This window comes from Aedes albopictus, chromosome 2 (genome assembly GCF_035046485.1).
Source record: "Aedes albopictus strain Foshan chromosome 2, AalbF5, whole genome shotgun sequence".
Classification (NCBI taxonomy): Eukaryota; Metazoa; Arthropoda; class Insecta; order Diptera; family Culicidae; genus Aedes; species Aedes albopictus.
The window spans coordinates 411,279,697-411,294,861 of record NC_085137.1 but is presented as its reverse complement, the minus strand read 5'-3'; the positions used below and the strand labels follow the sequence as shown (position 1 = coordinate 411,294,861).

The window sequence follows — 15,165 nt, the reverse complement described above, 5'->3', positions numbered from 1 at the left end:
CCATCTCCACCAGCGACCTGTTTTTGCGCTCTGAAACGCCGTTTTGTTGGGGTGTATAAGCAGTGGTGTACTGCTGCAGTATACCTTCCTGAGAGCAAAAACTTTCCAAGGATCCAGACTTGTACTCTCCGCCCTGGTCGGATCGAAGAACCTTCACTGTCTTCCCGAACTGCGTCTTGGCCATCGACACGAAGCGCTTGAAGCATTCTTCTACTTCCGATTTCTTACGGAGGAAAAAGATCCAGCTGTACCGACTATAGTCGTCGATAAATGTTACGAAGTAACGACATCCTCCCGGCGTTGGAGTATTCATGGGACCACATACGTCGCTATGGATGAGATCCAATACTGCGGTCGATTTCTGCTCTGCCTGCTTTGGAAAAGGAAGTCGAGCCATTTTTCCCTTAAGACAACATTCGCATACCGCTCGTATACCGCAAGGATGAATGCGGAATCCACTAGCCAGTCCACTTCTGTCCAGTTCCAAAATGGCCTCCGGATCACGATGTCCCAATCTTCTATGCCACTCGTGGATGCAAAACGGATTGTGGCTCTTGGCGACCGACGCAATTGGCTCCTGCACTGTTTTCAACAAGTACAAGCCGCCCTCCAATACTGCTTCGCCGGCTGTTCGGCCCTTGCAAGAAATAGTACAACCAGATGCAGAAAAACTCACCTCAGCTCCTTTCCTGACCAAGCAGCCAACGGATACCAGGTTGGCATTGATTTCCGGAACGTACAGTACTCTCGATAGTACCATCTGCTTCGCTCCTTGACCTTGCACCGAACAGGAAATTCGACACGTTCCTTCGCCTTCCACAGCGCATTTCTTGCCATCAGCCACGATCACTTCTCTTGGAGTTTCCAAGTTCCGCTTCTCGATACAGTCAAAATAATGCCGATTTGCACAAATGTGCCACGACGAACCGGAATCAATCGTCCACTCATTGACCGAGTCAGCACCGACCGCGAACGCGAACACTTCTTCTTCTTTCGTGTATGTTGCCACCTTTGCCTGCGCACTTCTCGAAGCTTTTGACTCGTCCCGATTCACTTCATTCGATTTCGGTTTCACTCGACAGTCCTTCTTCTTATGTCCAACTTTTTGGCAATTGTGGCAAACAACACTCTTCTTATTCGGGGCTTTTTCTTTCACTCGTAGAGCTTTCTCACTTTTTTCTTCCCCTTTGCGCTTCATCACTTCGTCCATCACTTTTTGCTTCACTAACTCCAATGTGATTTCTTCTTCTTTACGGCAGTCCAAAGCCGTCGTGAGGGTACTGAAGGATTTTGGAAGGCTGCGCAGAACCATCATCACTTCCAGCTCTCTGCCGAGATTCGTCCCAGCTTTCGACAACTTCTCGAACAACTGCTCCATCTCGTACAAATGCTGCTCAATATCTTCTCCGTCGGTGTAGCGCATATCACAAAGACGATAGAAAATGCCTACTTTAGCCGACAGCGTCACTTTTTCATGGTGTTTCTGCAGGCTTTCCCACGCTTCCTTCGCCGTCGTTGTGTTCCGGATGAGCGCATGTTGGGTCTCCTCCACCAACAGTCCGATGGTCGCTCTAGCTCTCTGGTCTCCAGCTCCCCACGCAGCAACTTCCGCAGCATTCCCGGCGATTCCTCCCGCCGCAGCAATCGCTACCGGTGGATTCCCTGGGGTCACATATTTCCACAGGTCCTCCCTCACTAGTAGTAGCTCGACGGTGAATTTCCAGCTGCCATAGTTCTGGTTGTTGAGCTTCGGAATTCCTAGCCGCTCCATCTTAATTGCTCATCAGGTGCACACACTTTTTCACTTTATAACTGAGCACATAACCTATTGAAATAAAACACGGTGTGTTCTGTTGTACAGTCAACCAACTAATGAAAAACGTTTTATTCTCTACACTTTTACAGAGATGTTTGGAGAGATATTTTGGCGCGAGATATATTTACTTATCTTTTTATTCTTGACAGTTGTCACCCTGCGTGGTTGTCGCTCTGCGATGACGTGTTGCTACACTAAGCGTTCGGGCACGCCTTCAGGATGAACCTGATGTCTTTTCTTGTAGTTATGATTCTTTAGCTTTGGCTCGGAGTATTGTAACTATAGAATCGATTGAGTGGGCTCTTAATAGCTTTGCTCCTTTCAAATCTCCTGGGGCAGATGGGATTTATCCTATTTTGCTTCAGAAGGGATTTGATTATTTCAAACATGTTTTGAAAAAACTACTTGTTTGCAGTTTTGCTACAGGGTATATTCTGGCGGAATATTACTGTAAAGTTTATTCCGAAAGTGGGTCGTGCGTCGTATGAAGAAGCAAAGAGTTTCAGACCTATCAGTTTGACCTCTTTTCTTCTGAAATGCTTAGAACGCATTGTGGATCATCACATCCGTGATGTTCATCTGGTCAACGTGCCTCTTCATGTGAACCAACATGCCTACCAATCTGGTAAGTCCACTGTGACTCTTTTACACAAGGTTGTTTACGATATCGAGAAAGCATTCGCTCAAAAGCAGTCTTGTCTGGGTGTTTTCTTAGATATCGAGGGTGCCTTTGACAACGTGCCTTTCGATGCCATATTGGAAGCCGCACGGAGTCATGGTATATCTCCAATGATTTCCAATTGGATTCACCAATTGCTCAAAAACCGATATCTCTTCTCGACATTGCGTCTAGCAGGGATTAGGAAATTGAGTGTTTGGGGATGCCCCCAAGAGGGAGTCTTATCACCGCTTTTGTGGAATCTCGTAGCTATTGAGGCAACTCAATAATAGCGGTTTTCCTACTTATGGTTTTGCCGACGACTACCTTACATTGTTAGTTGGTATGTGCATCAGCACCCTTTTGCACCCTGATGCAAAGCGCCCTTCAGGTAGTTGAGGGTTGGTGTCGCCAATATGGCCTTTCGGTTAATCCGAGTAAAACATCTATTGTTCTTTTCACGGAAAGGCGAAACCGTAATGGCGTTCGACCTTTGCGTCTCTTTGATTATGAAATCGATGTGACTGAACAGGTAAAGTACATTGGAGTCATTCTTGATTCCAAGCTTTCCTGGACACCTCACATTGAGTTCAGAATCAAGAAAGCTTGTATGGCTTTCGGGCAATGCCGGCGTACTTTTGGTACAACTTGGGGTCTAAAACCCAAGTATATCAAATGGATTTACACACACAACTGTGGTTCGGCCAATATTGGCTTATGGATGTCTTGTGTGGTGGCAAAAGGGCGAAGTGAGAACGGTCCAATCAAAATTAGGCCATCTCCAAAGGATGTGCTTAATAGCGATGTCTGGAGCGTTCTCTTCAACTCCCACGGCAGCGCTCGAAGTTCTCTTTGACGTTGCCCCACTACACATTCATCTCAAACAAGAAGCACTTTCTTGCACTTACCGGTTACGGGTACTCGGCATACTAGAGTAAACTCCTGTGAACCGCACATCAACACACACCTCGTTGTTTTCACTTTTGGTGAATTGGGACAAAATTGTTCTTGCTCCAGGTGATCTAACAGTTGCTTGTAATTTTCCATATAGGACATTTTCCACGAAATTCCCTTCCCGGGAAGAGTGGACATCTGGTTATCTAGAAAGAAGTATTTCAGACGGCATCGTATGTTACATTGATGGCTCCCTTCTCGAAGGTCGAGCAGGTGCTGGTGTTTATTCTCGTGAGCTAAGGCTGTATCAGTCTTATTCACTTGGCAGACACTGCACCGTTTTTCAGGCCGAAATCTTTGCTCTTATGTGCGGAGTGCATTCAGCACTTCAGCAGCACGTAATGGGCAAAGTAATATACTTCTGTTCAGACAGCCAGGCTGCTATTAAAGCACCAACTCTAGGTCGAAGATAGTTATCGCTTGTCGAACTCAAATCGAGGAGCTGAATTCAGCAAACGCTGTTCACCTTGTATGGGTACCTGGCCATTCTTCCATCGCTGGAAATGAATTGGCTGATGAGTTAGCTCGCACTGGAGCATTAAATGACCTCATTGGCCCTGAGCCAGCTATTCCGATATCGAAGTGTTGGGTAAAGCTTTAGATTCACACCTGGGCTGCCACTCAACACAGACAATACTGGAATAGTTTGGAGTCATGTCGTCAAACAAAATTGTATTGTACTGAGCCATCTCTAGGGGTGGCGAAGTATCTTACAAATCTGTCAAAGCAGAATTGCAGCATTCTGGTCAAAGCATTGACTGGCCACTGCCGACTCAGCTATCACATGGCGAATATTCAGCGAGCTGATTGATTTGCATGTGATAGCTGTGAATCCGATTATGGAACTTCGTATCATTTGATATGTAACTGTTCAGTTTTTGCGCAACTGCGTTTCCAAGTATTCGGTAAACACTTATTAAGTGAAACTGACTTCAGAAACCTGAACCTTCAGGATATTCTGTTGTTCTTAACCCGCTGTGGTAAAGAGCTATAGGCTCTCTTTCGCTTTATGCGTTATTACAGTGCCCTTTTCAGGGCGCTGTTTGAACCCATTGTGGTACGCTTGTGCGTTAGTACCCTCTTCCAGGCATTAGCGGAGCTAGCTTTTTCTTTTTTCTTACTCACTCGCCTAAACATACACGAGAAAGAGCGAGATGAAAGAGGAGGCAAGCTGCCTCCTCTTCTATCTTTCTTCTTCTTGTGTATGTTTAGGAGAGTGAGTGAGAAAAAATAAAATGCTGGCTCCGCCAATGCTCCAGGGTATTTTCCCTATTTTCCTACCTGTCCCTATCCCCATCCAAATCCCTTTTCCTTCCTTCTCCCGCAGGTAGATAATGAAATAGGCTACACTCTAAAAAGTATTCACGTCCAAGTTACGTGAAAAATCACGTATACACTGGTTATGCTTCTTCCGGTCTGTTTCACATGATTCCGGTGATTCTTACATGAGATCAGTTCAGTTTCACCTTCAGTTCAGGTCACAATGACGTGATTTGCCTGTCTGAAAAAATATGAGTGAAGTTTCATACTGAGTGACCAACATGGCGGCCGTGGATTGGCAGCTGTTGTTATCCTGAAAATTGTTGTTTTATGGAAATCCGGGTAAGTTTCTAATTATTATTAATTTGTCTATACATTGGGTTGTAGTTTTATATGTGCTCTATTAATTTCTTTCAGTAAACTTTCATATTCATCGCGAGAACAACGGCAACACAGCTGCAGTTTACGAGCCAGCAACAATGGTCTACTTCTTAGTGCAATGCAGATGATTGATTTTTTTGTATAAATTTAAATTTAATTTGAAATAAATTAGTGGAAATGAATATTGTGTATTAAGTTTATCATTTTAAAACAAGAATTACAAAAATCGCGTTAAAGACCTTTTTGAGCTACCTGAACAATAACGTCATTTTCACGTGAAAATCATGTAACCGAGAATCTCTCACCGGTGAGTTCCTCCTCCTGAAATTCATGTAACTTTTACATGAAAAGTATGGTGGACGAGAATTACCTATGTTTTCACGTAAATCGGACGTGAAGATTTTTCAGAGTGGGGGAAACGACATTCGGGGAACCGGCATTCGGGGAAAAGTAGCACAATCGTCCCAAATGGAGGATAACGTGCCTCTGGAGCCGGCCTTCTGATACCTGATACCTGAGTCGTGAAATTCGAAGGCGTATCATCAGCGGTAGTCGGGCGTACTACGGGCTCCAGAAGAAACTGCGGTCGAAAAAGATTCACCCACACACCAAATGCACCATGTACAAAACGCTAATAAGACCGGTGGTCCTCAACGGACACAAGACATTAGGGTGTGGCTAATTTTAAAAAATCTCTCCAGGATATGATTTCCCAAGTGGAAAGTGATCCACTGGTCGAAATAAGTAAGCTGTTAAAAAATGAGCGATTTCGGTTGATATTTAGAGATGACGCAAAGGGTTTAAGTGAAATTTTTGCTAGAACAAACCTTCCGTATCTCGCTAACGAAAGGTCCAATTTAAATAAAATTGAATAGGGTAGGGCGGGGCAAGATGAGCACCCTAAGGATCACGTTGAATTTAATGAAAGTGAACACAATTTTTCAGGGTAACTCTCAGTAGCTCTTTTCTATATCATGTTTTCTACACTCTGAAAAATCTTCACGTCCGATTTACGTGAAAACATAGGTAATTCTCGTCCACCATACTTTTCATGTAAAAGTTACATGAATTTCAGGAGGAGGAACTCACCGGTGAGAGATTCTCGGTTACATGATTTTCACGTGAAAATGACGTTATTGTTCAGGTAGCTCAAAAAGGTCTTTAACGCGATTTTTGTAATTCTTGTTTTAAAATGATAAACTTAATACACAATATTCATTTCCACTAATTTATTTCAAATTAAATTTAAATTTATACAAAAAAATCAATCATCTGCATTGCACTAAGAAGTAGACCATTGTTGCTGGCTCGTAAACTGCAGCTGTGTTGCCGTTGTTCTCGCGATGAATATGAAAGTTTACTGAAAGAAATTAATAGAGCACATATAAAACTACAACCCAATGTATAGACAAATTAATAATAATTAGAAACTTACCCGGATTTCCATAAAACAACAATTTTCAGGATAACAACAGCTGCCAATCCACGGCCGCCATGTTGGTCACTCAGTATGAAACTTCACTCATATTTTTTCAGACAGGCAAATCACGTCATTGTGACCTGAACTGAAGGTGAAACTGAACTGATCTCATGTAAGAATCACCGGAATCATGTGAAACAGACCGGAAGAAGCATAACCAGTGTATACGTGATTTTTCACGTAACTTGGACGTGAATACTTTTTAGAGTGTACCACCCATAAACATGGCAGGGTTCAAAAATCACAATAAGGATGATTTATTTGACTAAACAAAAAAGATGTTTTATGGTCAGTTCGAACATGCTGCGGGGCAAGACGAGCACCCCTACGGGGCAAGAAGAGCACTTCATTAAAAACCCAATATTTTAACTATAAATTGGCCATATAGTGATTGATATAGCAAATCTTGTTCATAGCTATGGTATCACGTTCCAAAATTATCAGTTTCTTTCTCGATTATTAAAAAAATGCGTTTTTATAATACTTTATACAAAATGACCCGACTATTAAGCGGAAGTCAATGACCGATTATTAAGTGGCTTATTTTTACAAATTTACGTAACCAAATAGTTACAGATGATACGGAAACTTATGTTTGGCACTATTGAGTGGATTACAATAACTTCAAACTATTTTCTGTACTCCCATCAGGGGTGCTCAAATTGCCCCAATACAGAGAAATAACTAAAATTGAATAAATTTTAATGTTTGTTGTTAGAATATATTTTCTAATATAACTTAAAATGCTTTGTAGTATGCTAGTAATGTTGGCTGATAACCAGAATTATGGTAAAAATTTGATTCTGACGTAAAAACCTTATTTTATTTTGACGATTTCTTATAAGAAAATGCTGAAAATCCATGTTATTCATTAATTTGACGATATTTTTCAATTCGTTCATTATGAAGTGTCTTTTTTTAGGTTTACAAACAGGATGAACTTTATTCTAACGGATTATGATGTTGTTTGGACAAAATTCATCATAAAAGTAGCAAAACGGAGGGGTGCTCATCTTGCCCCGGGTGGCCATCTTGCCCCGTCCTACCCTAGCGTTCTACTTCAATGTTGTAGCTTTCATTTGGTGCCAAGAAAACCCAAATCGGTTAACAGACGGCTGAGAAACGCGCGTGACTTATTTTGGCAGGGGCTTGAATCAAATGTCGGTTTTCCAAGCGGTATTTATACCCTTCTTAAGGGTTCAAAAAGGGTGAAATCACTATTTGATTGCTCGGAGATAAAACAGTCCTACTGGTAACAACCCGCACATTTAGGGCCAATAAGTGCAATAATTACGTTAACTATTACTGTTAATAATGAACAGAATACATAGAGTGAAACACTTACCCGAAGGCACCCATCGTTAAACGTATTATCTCCGGTGATGTGAAGTTCCGTAATGTGAGGTACACTTTCCGGCAAAGCGCCGTAGAAGGAAATGCCGTTGGTGCACCGTTCAATCACCAGCTTCTCCAACAACGAAGAGCAAGGCACCGCGCTTTGCTCGTCAAATTCGAACCACGAGCATTCGCATTCGAGTTGCAATTCCTTCAATCCGATCAAACCCTGCAGCCCGTCCATGGTGATATTTCGGTTTTCACTGATAGTCAACCGCTCGACGGTTGTAGCGTGGCGATATACGCCCTGCCGCAAGAACTCGTCATTGTCTGCATTAGTAACGGTCAGATCGATGAGTGACTTGAGGTTTTGAAATAAATGGGCCGCATCTGGTAATGCGATGCATTTGAAGTCTAGTTTAAGGATTTTTACTTTCGGAAACGAAAGCTGGAAGAAATCTTTTACAAATAGGGGCCAAACGGTGATGGTCAATTCCTGTAACTGCGTCGAAAAACTTCGAACAATCCGGTAATCCGAATAACATGTAACAGACCTAGATGTCAGAGATATGGATGTTATCGCTTTCGCGTTCCGGGTGATTGCATCAAAGAACTTCCGTCGGACAGTTCGATCCCCTTTGGTGCGGCTGTCGCCGAACCTAAGGCTTTTGAGCTTCGGCATCTCGGAAATTTCCTGTAATCCCTCTTCCGCAATAAACTCCATTCGACTAACGTTCCAATTCTCCTCCTTCATTATGTGCCAATTATTAATCTCGATCACCAAACACTCCAACGAACTAGGTCCATCGCCCCGGGGCAAGAATGCCAGCAAACTTTTGTCCATAATCGGCCCAAAGGACAAACTCATAACCCGCACGGTCCTTTCATACTGACGGACCACTTGTAGACATTTGCGCAATAGCACGTACGGATCAGTTTCCTTACGAGCTCGCTTAGGCGCATTTTTCAGCTGCCGCGAGCGTCCCGTCCAGTTGAAGTCCGACTCCACCAACATCACCCCGGAGATGCTCAGCTGCTGATAGCTGCGGGTAAAGACCATGTCTGCAAATTTCCTGATACGTTCCTCACTAAGGAGACTGATCTTCAGAACCAGGAAATTTACAATCAACTCATTCCAGAGTTTGCAGATACGGGTGAGGTGCTTCTTACCCTCAATATGTTGGAAAATCGCAAGGAGGATCTGAAAACGGGAAATGGTCAGAAACACGATAGACATAGGTACAACGGGAAAGATGCAACTTACCTCGTTCGGAAGATCGTTGATTGTGGCCATCTTTGGGATATGTATTGGTTCACACGTCACTTGATTCCACATCGATATTGTGGCTAGGAAAGTAGCTATTTCGATAGATTAAATCGATTTCCACTTGGCTTCGGCCAAGATTCCTGTTTGGAGCCGGATGGAATTTTGTTTGGAAGACGAACAAGCTTGTTGTTGTTGTTGTTTTACGTTAGTACACTGAGGCAAAAATGCACTTAGGAAATTGAATAGGCATACACGATAAAACGAAATATCTCAAAACGGAGATAAAAAGCATAAAAAGCTTAAAAAGGGATAAAAACAGGAGGATGACGAAGGGCCAGAATCATCTACCCAGCATTCAATTCAACATGGCGTCCAATGTTTTGTTTTGATTGCTTAGTTCGTGGAAAAAATGCGCTAGAAACATCGACACTGCTTTGATGCTACATATAATATCGTGCAAAGTGATAAGGAAAGAGAAACAATCATCAAAAACAACGATTTCGTTTGAAATGTGTTGTGTAATTTCTGAAATAAGCACCAGGGAATGAAATTATCAGCAAATTGAGACGAAAATTGGCATTTTCCGAGCAACCGAACAATTCAACGATTCTTTTTTCCAGTGAGAAATGTTTATCGTTCGCTGCTGTTGTCAACGACCAAAGATAGCCGAAAACTGAAAATCGCTCTTGCCATTTTCGCTATCCAACTTTATCACCTTGCCGGTTCTCGCGATAATTATCAGGAGGCAAATAACAAAAATTGTGCCGCCAATGGGATTCGAACCTAGACCCTCCACAAAAATGATTCTTAGCGCGCACCATAAGCACGCGACCACACAAGCTGCTCGAAAGGAGGGAGAAATTTGATTCATAAAAGCTACCTTTGGTGGCGACGGCCAGACGGAAAGGCGAACAAAGCGCAGAGAGCAAACTAGCCTTCTTTTCATTGCTGGCGATAATCCGTTTTCGGCGCTGCAGAACGAGCGAGAACACATTCTCGGGAGAAAACCGGGTCTGAATTTATCGCACGTTTTTTTTTCGCCGATAATGCGTGTGAGAGTTTTCTATGATCGCGATCGTGATCGATAATTTCATTCCCTGATAAGCACTATAGATATATATATATATATATATATATATATATATATATATATATATATATATATATATATATATATATATATATATATAAGTTATCGCATCAGTTTGCCCCAACTCCGAAGAAGCCATACTTAGCCAACTAGGAGACATCCAACAACAACAACAACAGTTAGCAACATCGTTAGCAACTTTGAACGAGGCACACAACGGACGATGAGCAAGATCAGCAGTTTCCACGGAATCCACACCTGTCTTCAACCTTACTGAAACCAGCATGTCAGCATCGCGCCACCGGACGACGCGATCCAATTACACATATGATAAATTAGCCAGGGAACCATTCCTCTTCCTAGGCAGGCCTCTGTAAGCTTAAAATAATAAACGGCAGTCAGTCTTTATCCATTAATCGACGAGTTCAGTTCTGTTTTGTTTTTTAAAAAACCCGATCCTAAAGCCGAACTCAAATCTGGCGCAGTCTCGACTTGGGGGATAGCCACCCGTTGTGTTTCATAGTGAAATCGTAGTGTGAAAGCAGATAGGAAACATTGTGTTCATCTAGAAGCTGCAACAAGCGATCATCACCGGCAGAACCAACGTAGGAAGAGCGCCCCAAGGAACCAGAACGCTCGGTAGGCCCGACCAAATCATCTTACCCGCTCTTTGCGTCGCTGGCTGCATACCAGTCGACTCGAGGTAAGTGATCTTTTTTTTATCTATTCAGTGTTAGTTATAAGGAGTGAATAAAGTGTTAGTTATAAGAAGTGAATAAAGTGTATGATAACTAGGAATATGGAGGCTTTACAAAGGTTGGTTGATGAACTCACCAACCAAATGGAGGCTCAACGGCTCCAAATACAAAATTTGGAGGAAATTAGGCAGGCTTCGGCGGTCCGACCTGTCCCTTCAGTAGTGTCACCTACAAACTTCGATGCATCTAGGATTCCTGATGCAATTAAAATGGTCGTACCGTATGCCGGCGACCCCAAATTACTAGCAACCTGGCTGAAATCAGTCGAAGATAAAATTAAATTTGCGGAAGCAACTTGCCCGTCACAGCAAGACATCGATCGTGCTATGCCCCTATGGACTAGCATTATACGAGACAAAATCGTTGATAAAGCTAACGAAGCTTTGGTGTCAAACCATACTCCGGTTGTGTGGGCTGATATACAAAGCACTTTGAGAGAATATTTTGGGGACAAGAGAGATCTCGGTACACTTGTCACCAAAATATCATACCTTCAACAAGGCTCGAGAAGCGTTACCGATTTCTATAATGAATGCAGAGAACTTTTGGCGGATATAATAGCCAAGATTTCTCTCGACAACGACACGGCGGCGTGTGCTAAACCACTAGCGACAAGCTATGAATACATGGTAACCAACGCGTATATTGATGGTTTGAACGAACCCTACTCGACACTCACTAGAGTGTCTCGTCCGGCCTCATTGAATGAAGCGCATCAAAGCGCAATAGAGCAGTACAACGCGTCTCAACGAAAAAAGGATAAGTTCCCTAAACAACCAGTCACTTTTCAAAAACCAGCCTTAAATAAACCACAAAATAGCTGGCAAAATTCTAGACCACCATACAAACCCTTTCCTTCAGTTCAGCACACACCCTACGGCAATAGATTCCCATCATTTCCATCGCAAAACCCATCATTTAACAGATTCCAAGGTAATGCGTCTTCAAACAATGCAACTCCGCCACCTCAAGCGATTAAACCCGATCCATCGGGTCAAAATAGATACCCTTTTGGTCAGAACAGTTATAAGCAAGTAGTTCCTTACCAAAGGACAGCACCTACACAAGTAAATTCGCACGAAAGTTCGGAAGAAATTCCTACCGAACTCCCCTATGCCGAGGATCCTTACATCAACAACCCACAACAGCAAGAAATTTATCCACAGACGGAACAATGTGATGAGCTAAATTTTTGTACAGATCCGGATCAACAGAACCCGGAATGAAAAATAATTTCCTTCCGTATCTAGAAATACCCAGAAGAGACGGCAGACCTCTGAGATTTCTAGTTGATACGGGGGCAAATAAAAATTACATTACCCCTGAGCTAATACCTGCTAGTAGTATTGCAACTGGACCCCAGCAAAATATTAGGAACTTGAGCGGTACGCATCGTATTAATCAGTACACATATGTGAATCCATTTGTCAACTTTATAAAAGACCTACCTAAATTAAAATTCTTCTTGTTCCGATTCCATGATTTTTTTGACGGATTGATCGGATTTGAATCTCTTCGAACTATCGGTGCGGTAATTGACACAGCATCGAATACCCTTGCAATAAACAATACAACGATAACATTAAAAAAAAAGTTCCCAACTAAGGAACAACTCAACTTCCACGAAGGCGAGACCTTAGTGAAAGAATTTCCCGTTCGAATAAAGGATGGTGATTTCCTAATTGAACATGACATTATGATTGGTCCAGAAGTCATTATACCCTCAGGAGTATACAATGCTCATAATGGTATAGCCACCTTCCCGTTGATCAACCAGAGTAATAAACCAGCAGTAATGAGCATCGACAATGAGGCGATATTTACAGAACTCCTGAATTTTGAAGAGATTGCTCCTAGCCAATCTTCTAAAGATAAAATAAAGGTTAAATTAGACCTTACGAAAAACATTCGAACGGATCATCTAAACAAAGAAGAAGAAGAAAAACTCTTCAAAGTTTTAAAACAGGTTCCAGAGGTATTCTACACAAATGATGAAAAATTAACATTCACCAATGCTGTAAGACATACCATTCACACGAAGGACGAATTACCCGTCTATTCGAAAAACTATCGCTACCCCTTCTGTCATAGAGAAGAGGTCCAAAAACAAATCGTACAAATGTTGGACCAAGGAATAATTCGTCCATCGAACAGTCCCTGGTCCTCGCCAATATGGGTCGTACCCAAGAAGGCCGACGCTTCGGGTACAAGGAAGTGGCGACTTGTAATCGATTACCGGAAACTCAACCAAAAAACCACCGATGATCGATACCCTATCCCCAATATCACGGACATACTCGATAAGTTGGGGAGGTGTCAATACTTTTCAACCCTGGACCTTGCTTCAGGGTTCCATCAAATAGAGGTCCATGTAAAAGACATTCCTAAAACTGCGTTTAGTGTCGAAGGCGGACACTACGAGTTTGTCCGAATGCCTTTTGGACTGAAAAACGCACCTGCCACGTTCCAGCGGGTGATGGACAACGTTCTCCGAGAACATATCGGGGTACGTTGCTTAGTGTATATGGATGATATCATCATCTATTCCACTAGTTTACAGGAACACTTGGTTAACCTCAAAAAGGTTATGGAGACACTTCGCAAATACAATTTCAAAATTCAAATTGATAAATGCGAATTTCTTCAGAAAGAGGTAGCCTTTCTTGGACACATTGTTACTCCCGAGGGAGTGAAACCTAATCCAGAAAAAATAAGTGCTATTAAAGGTTGGCCATTGCCCAACAACGAAACTGAGCTTAGAGGATTCCTGGGAGTAGTTGGTTATTACCGCAAGTTCATCAAAGACTTTGCACAGATAGCCAAACCCTTGACTCAGCCGTTACGAAAAGGAGAAAAGATTGAACATACGCATGAATTTGTTTCCGCGTTCAATCGGTTGAAAAGTATTCTAACTAGTAGCCATGTGCTACAATATCCAGACTTCTCCAAGCGATTCATTTTAACAACGGATGCTTCTAACTACGCGTTAGGTGCGGTTTTATCTCAGGGCCCCATTGGCCATGATAAGCCGATTGCATTCGCCTCGCGCACGCTCACAAAAACTGAGGAGAACTATTCGGCTATCGAAAAGGAGCTCCTTGCTATTGATTGGGCGTGTAAATATTTTCGACCATACTTGTTTGGCCGAAAGTTCACTCTTTTTACTGATCATAAGCCGCTCACTTACGCTCTAAATCTCAAGTCGCCAAATGATAGGTTGATCAAAATGAAATTGCGTTTAGAGGAGTTTGACTATGAAATCCAGTACAAACCGGGCAAACAGAATGTGGTAGCCGACGGATTGTCTAGGATTTCACACGAAATTAACATGAATGAAAGTGAATCATCATCATCATCATCGGATTCAGAGACGGTACATTCAGCTGAATCAGATAATGAAGACTTAATCCGCATGGTCGAAACACCGCTGAACTTTTTCAAAAACCAAATTCTTATTGAAAAGGGAGAAAAGGATGAGGAAAAATACGAAGAGATATTTCCAGGAATCTTCAGGCGGACAATGACGCGTGCTTTCTTCGGAGTCCCTATTGCAGTAAAAATCTTCCGCGAATACATGCACCCTACAAGAGTAAATTGTATTCTTTGCCCGGAGGAATGGTTGAACATCATGCAAGTGACCTACAAGAATCACTTCTCACGCGCTAAAAGTTTCAAAATAAAATTAACACAGTTAATTTTACAGGACGTCACCAAAGAAGAAGAACAAAATGACATCATTGAGGACACACACCAGCGTGCCCATAGAGGAGCAGTGGAGAACTACGAAGTCATTAAGAAGAAGTTTTACTTCCCTAAAATCAAGGACAAGGTACAACGCTTTATCAACCTCTGTGAGACGTGCCTTGAGAGTAAGTACGAAAGAAAACCTTACAAACTCAAATTTGCCGAAACCCCTTTACCAAGAAAACCTCTCGACATAGTCCATATTGATATCTTTATATCAAGCCCTAACATATTCCTTTCGGCAGTAGATAAACTTTCAAAATTTGCAATGTTAATACCCATAAAATCCAGGTCTATACCAGACGTAAAACGCGGCCTCGTTAAATTAATTTCAACATATGGAACTCCTTCCATGATAGTATGGGACAACGAAGCTGCGTTCAAGTCAATTGAAGTCCGAGGACTTCTCCAAAGGTTAAGAG

At 42.4% G+C, this 15,165-nt stretch overlaps 1 protein-coding gene and 2 long non-coding RNA genes across 3 annotated transcripts in view; 1 reads left to right on the top strand and 2 right to left on the bottom strand.

The window, feature by feature from the left end:
• The window catches only part of LOC115254212 (uncharacterized), a 165,056-nt gene extending 154,886 nt beyond the window's left edge, over positions 1-10,170 (bottom strand). The window contains exons 1-2 of the mRNA XM_029876658.2: positions 9,149-10,170; positions 7,895-9,085 (exon numbers count right to left, since the gene is read on the bottom strand). Of these exons, the coding sequence (XP_029732518.2) occupies positions 7,895-9,085; positions 9,149-9,220 (1,263 nt within the window). The 5' untranslated portion in view covers positions 9,221-10,170. The remainder of the gene's footprint in view (positions 1-7,894; positions 9,086-9,148) is intronic.
• LOC109409529 (uncharacterized) lies at positions 4,779-5,251 on the top strand. The gene is made up of 2 exons (XR_002130005.3): positions 4,779-5,030; positions 5,106-5,251. It is a non-coding gene; the product is annotated as an uncharacterized LOC109409529 (long non-coding RNA).
• On the bottom strand, positions 6,235-6,764 carry LOC134288471 (uncharacterized). Its single transcript, XR_009997971.1, has 2 exons — positions 6,505-6,764; positions 6,235-6,429 (listed from the first exon to the last, which is right to left on the bottom strand). It is a non-coding gene; the product is annotated as an uncharacterized LOC134288471 (long non-coding RNA).
• Positions 10,171-15,165: the final 4,995 nt, after the last annotated feature.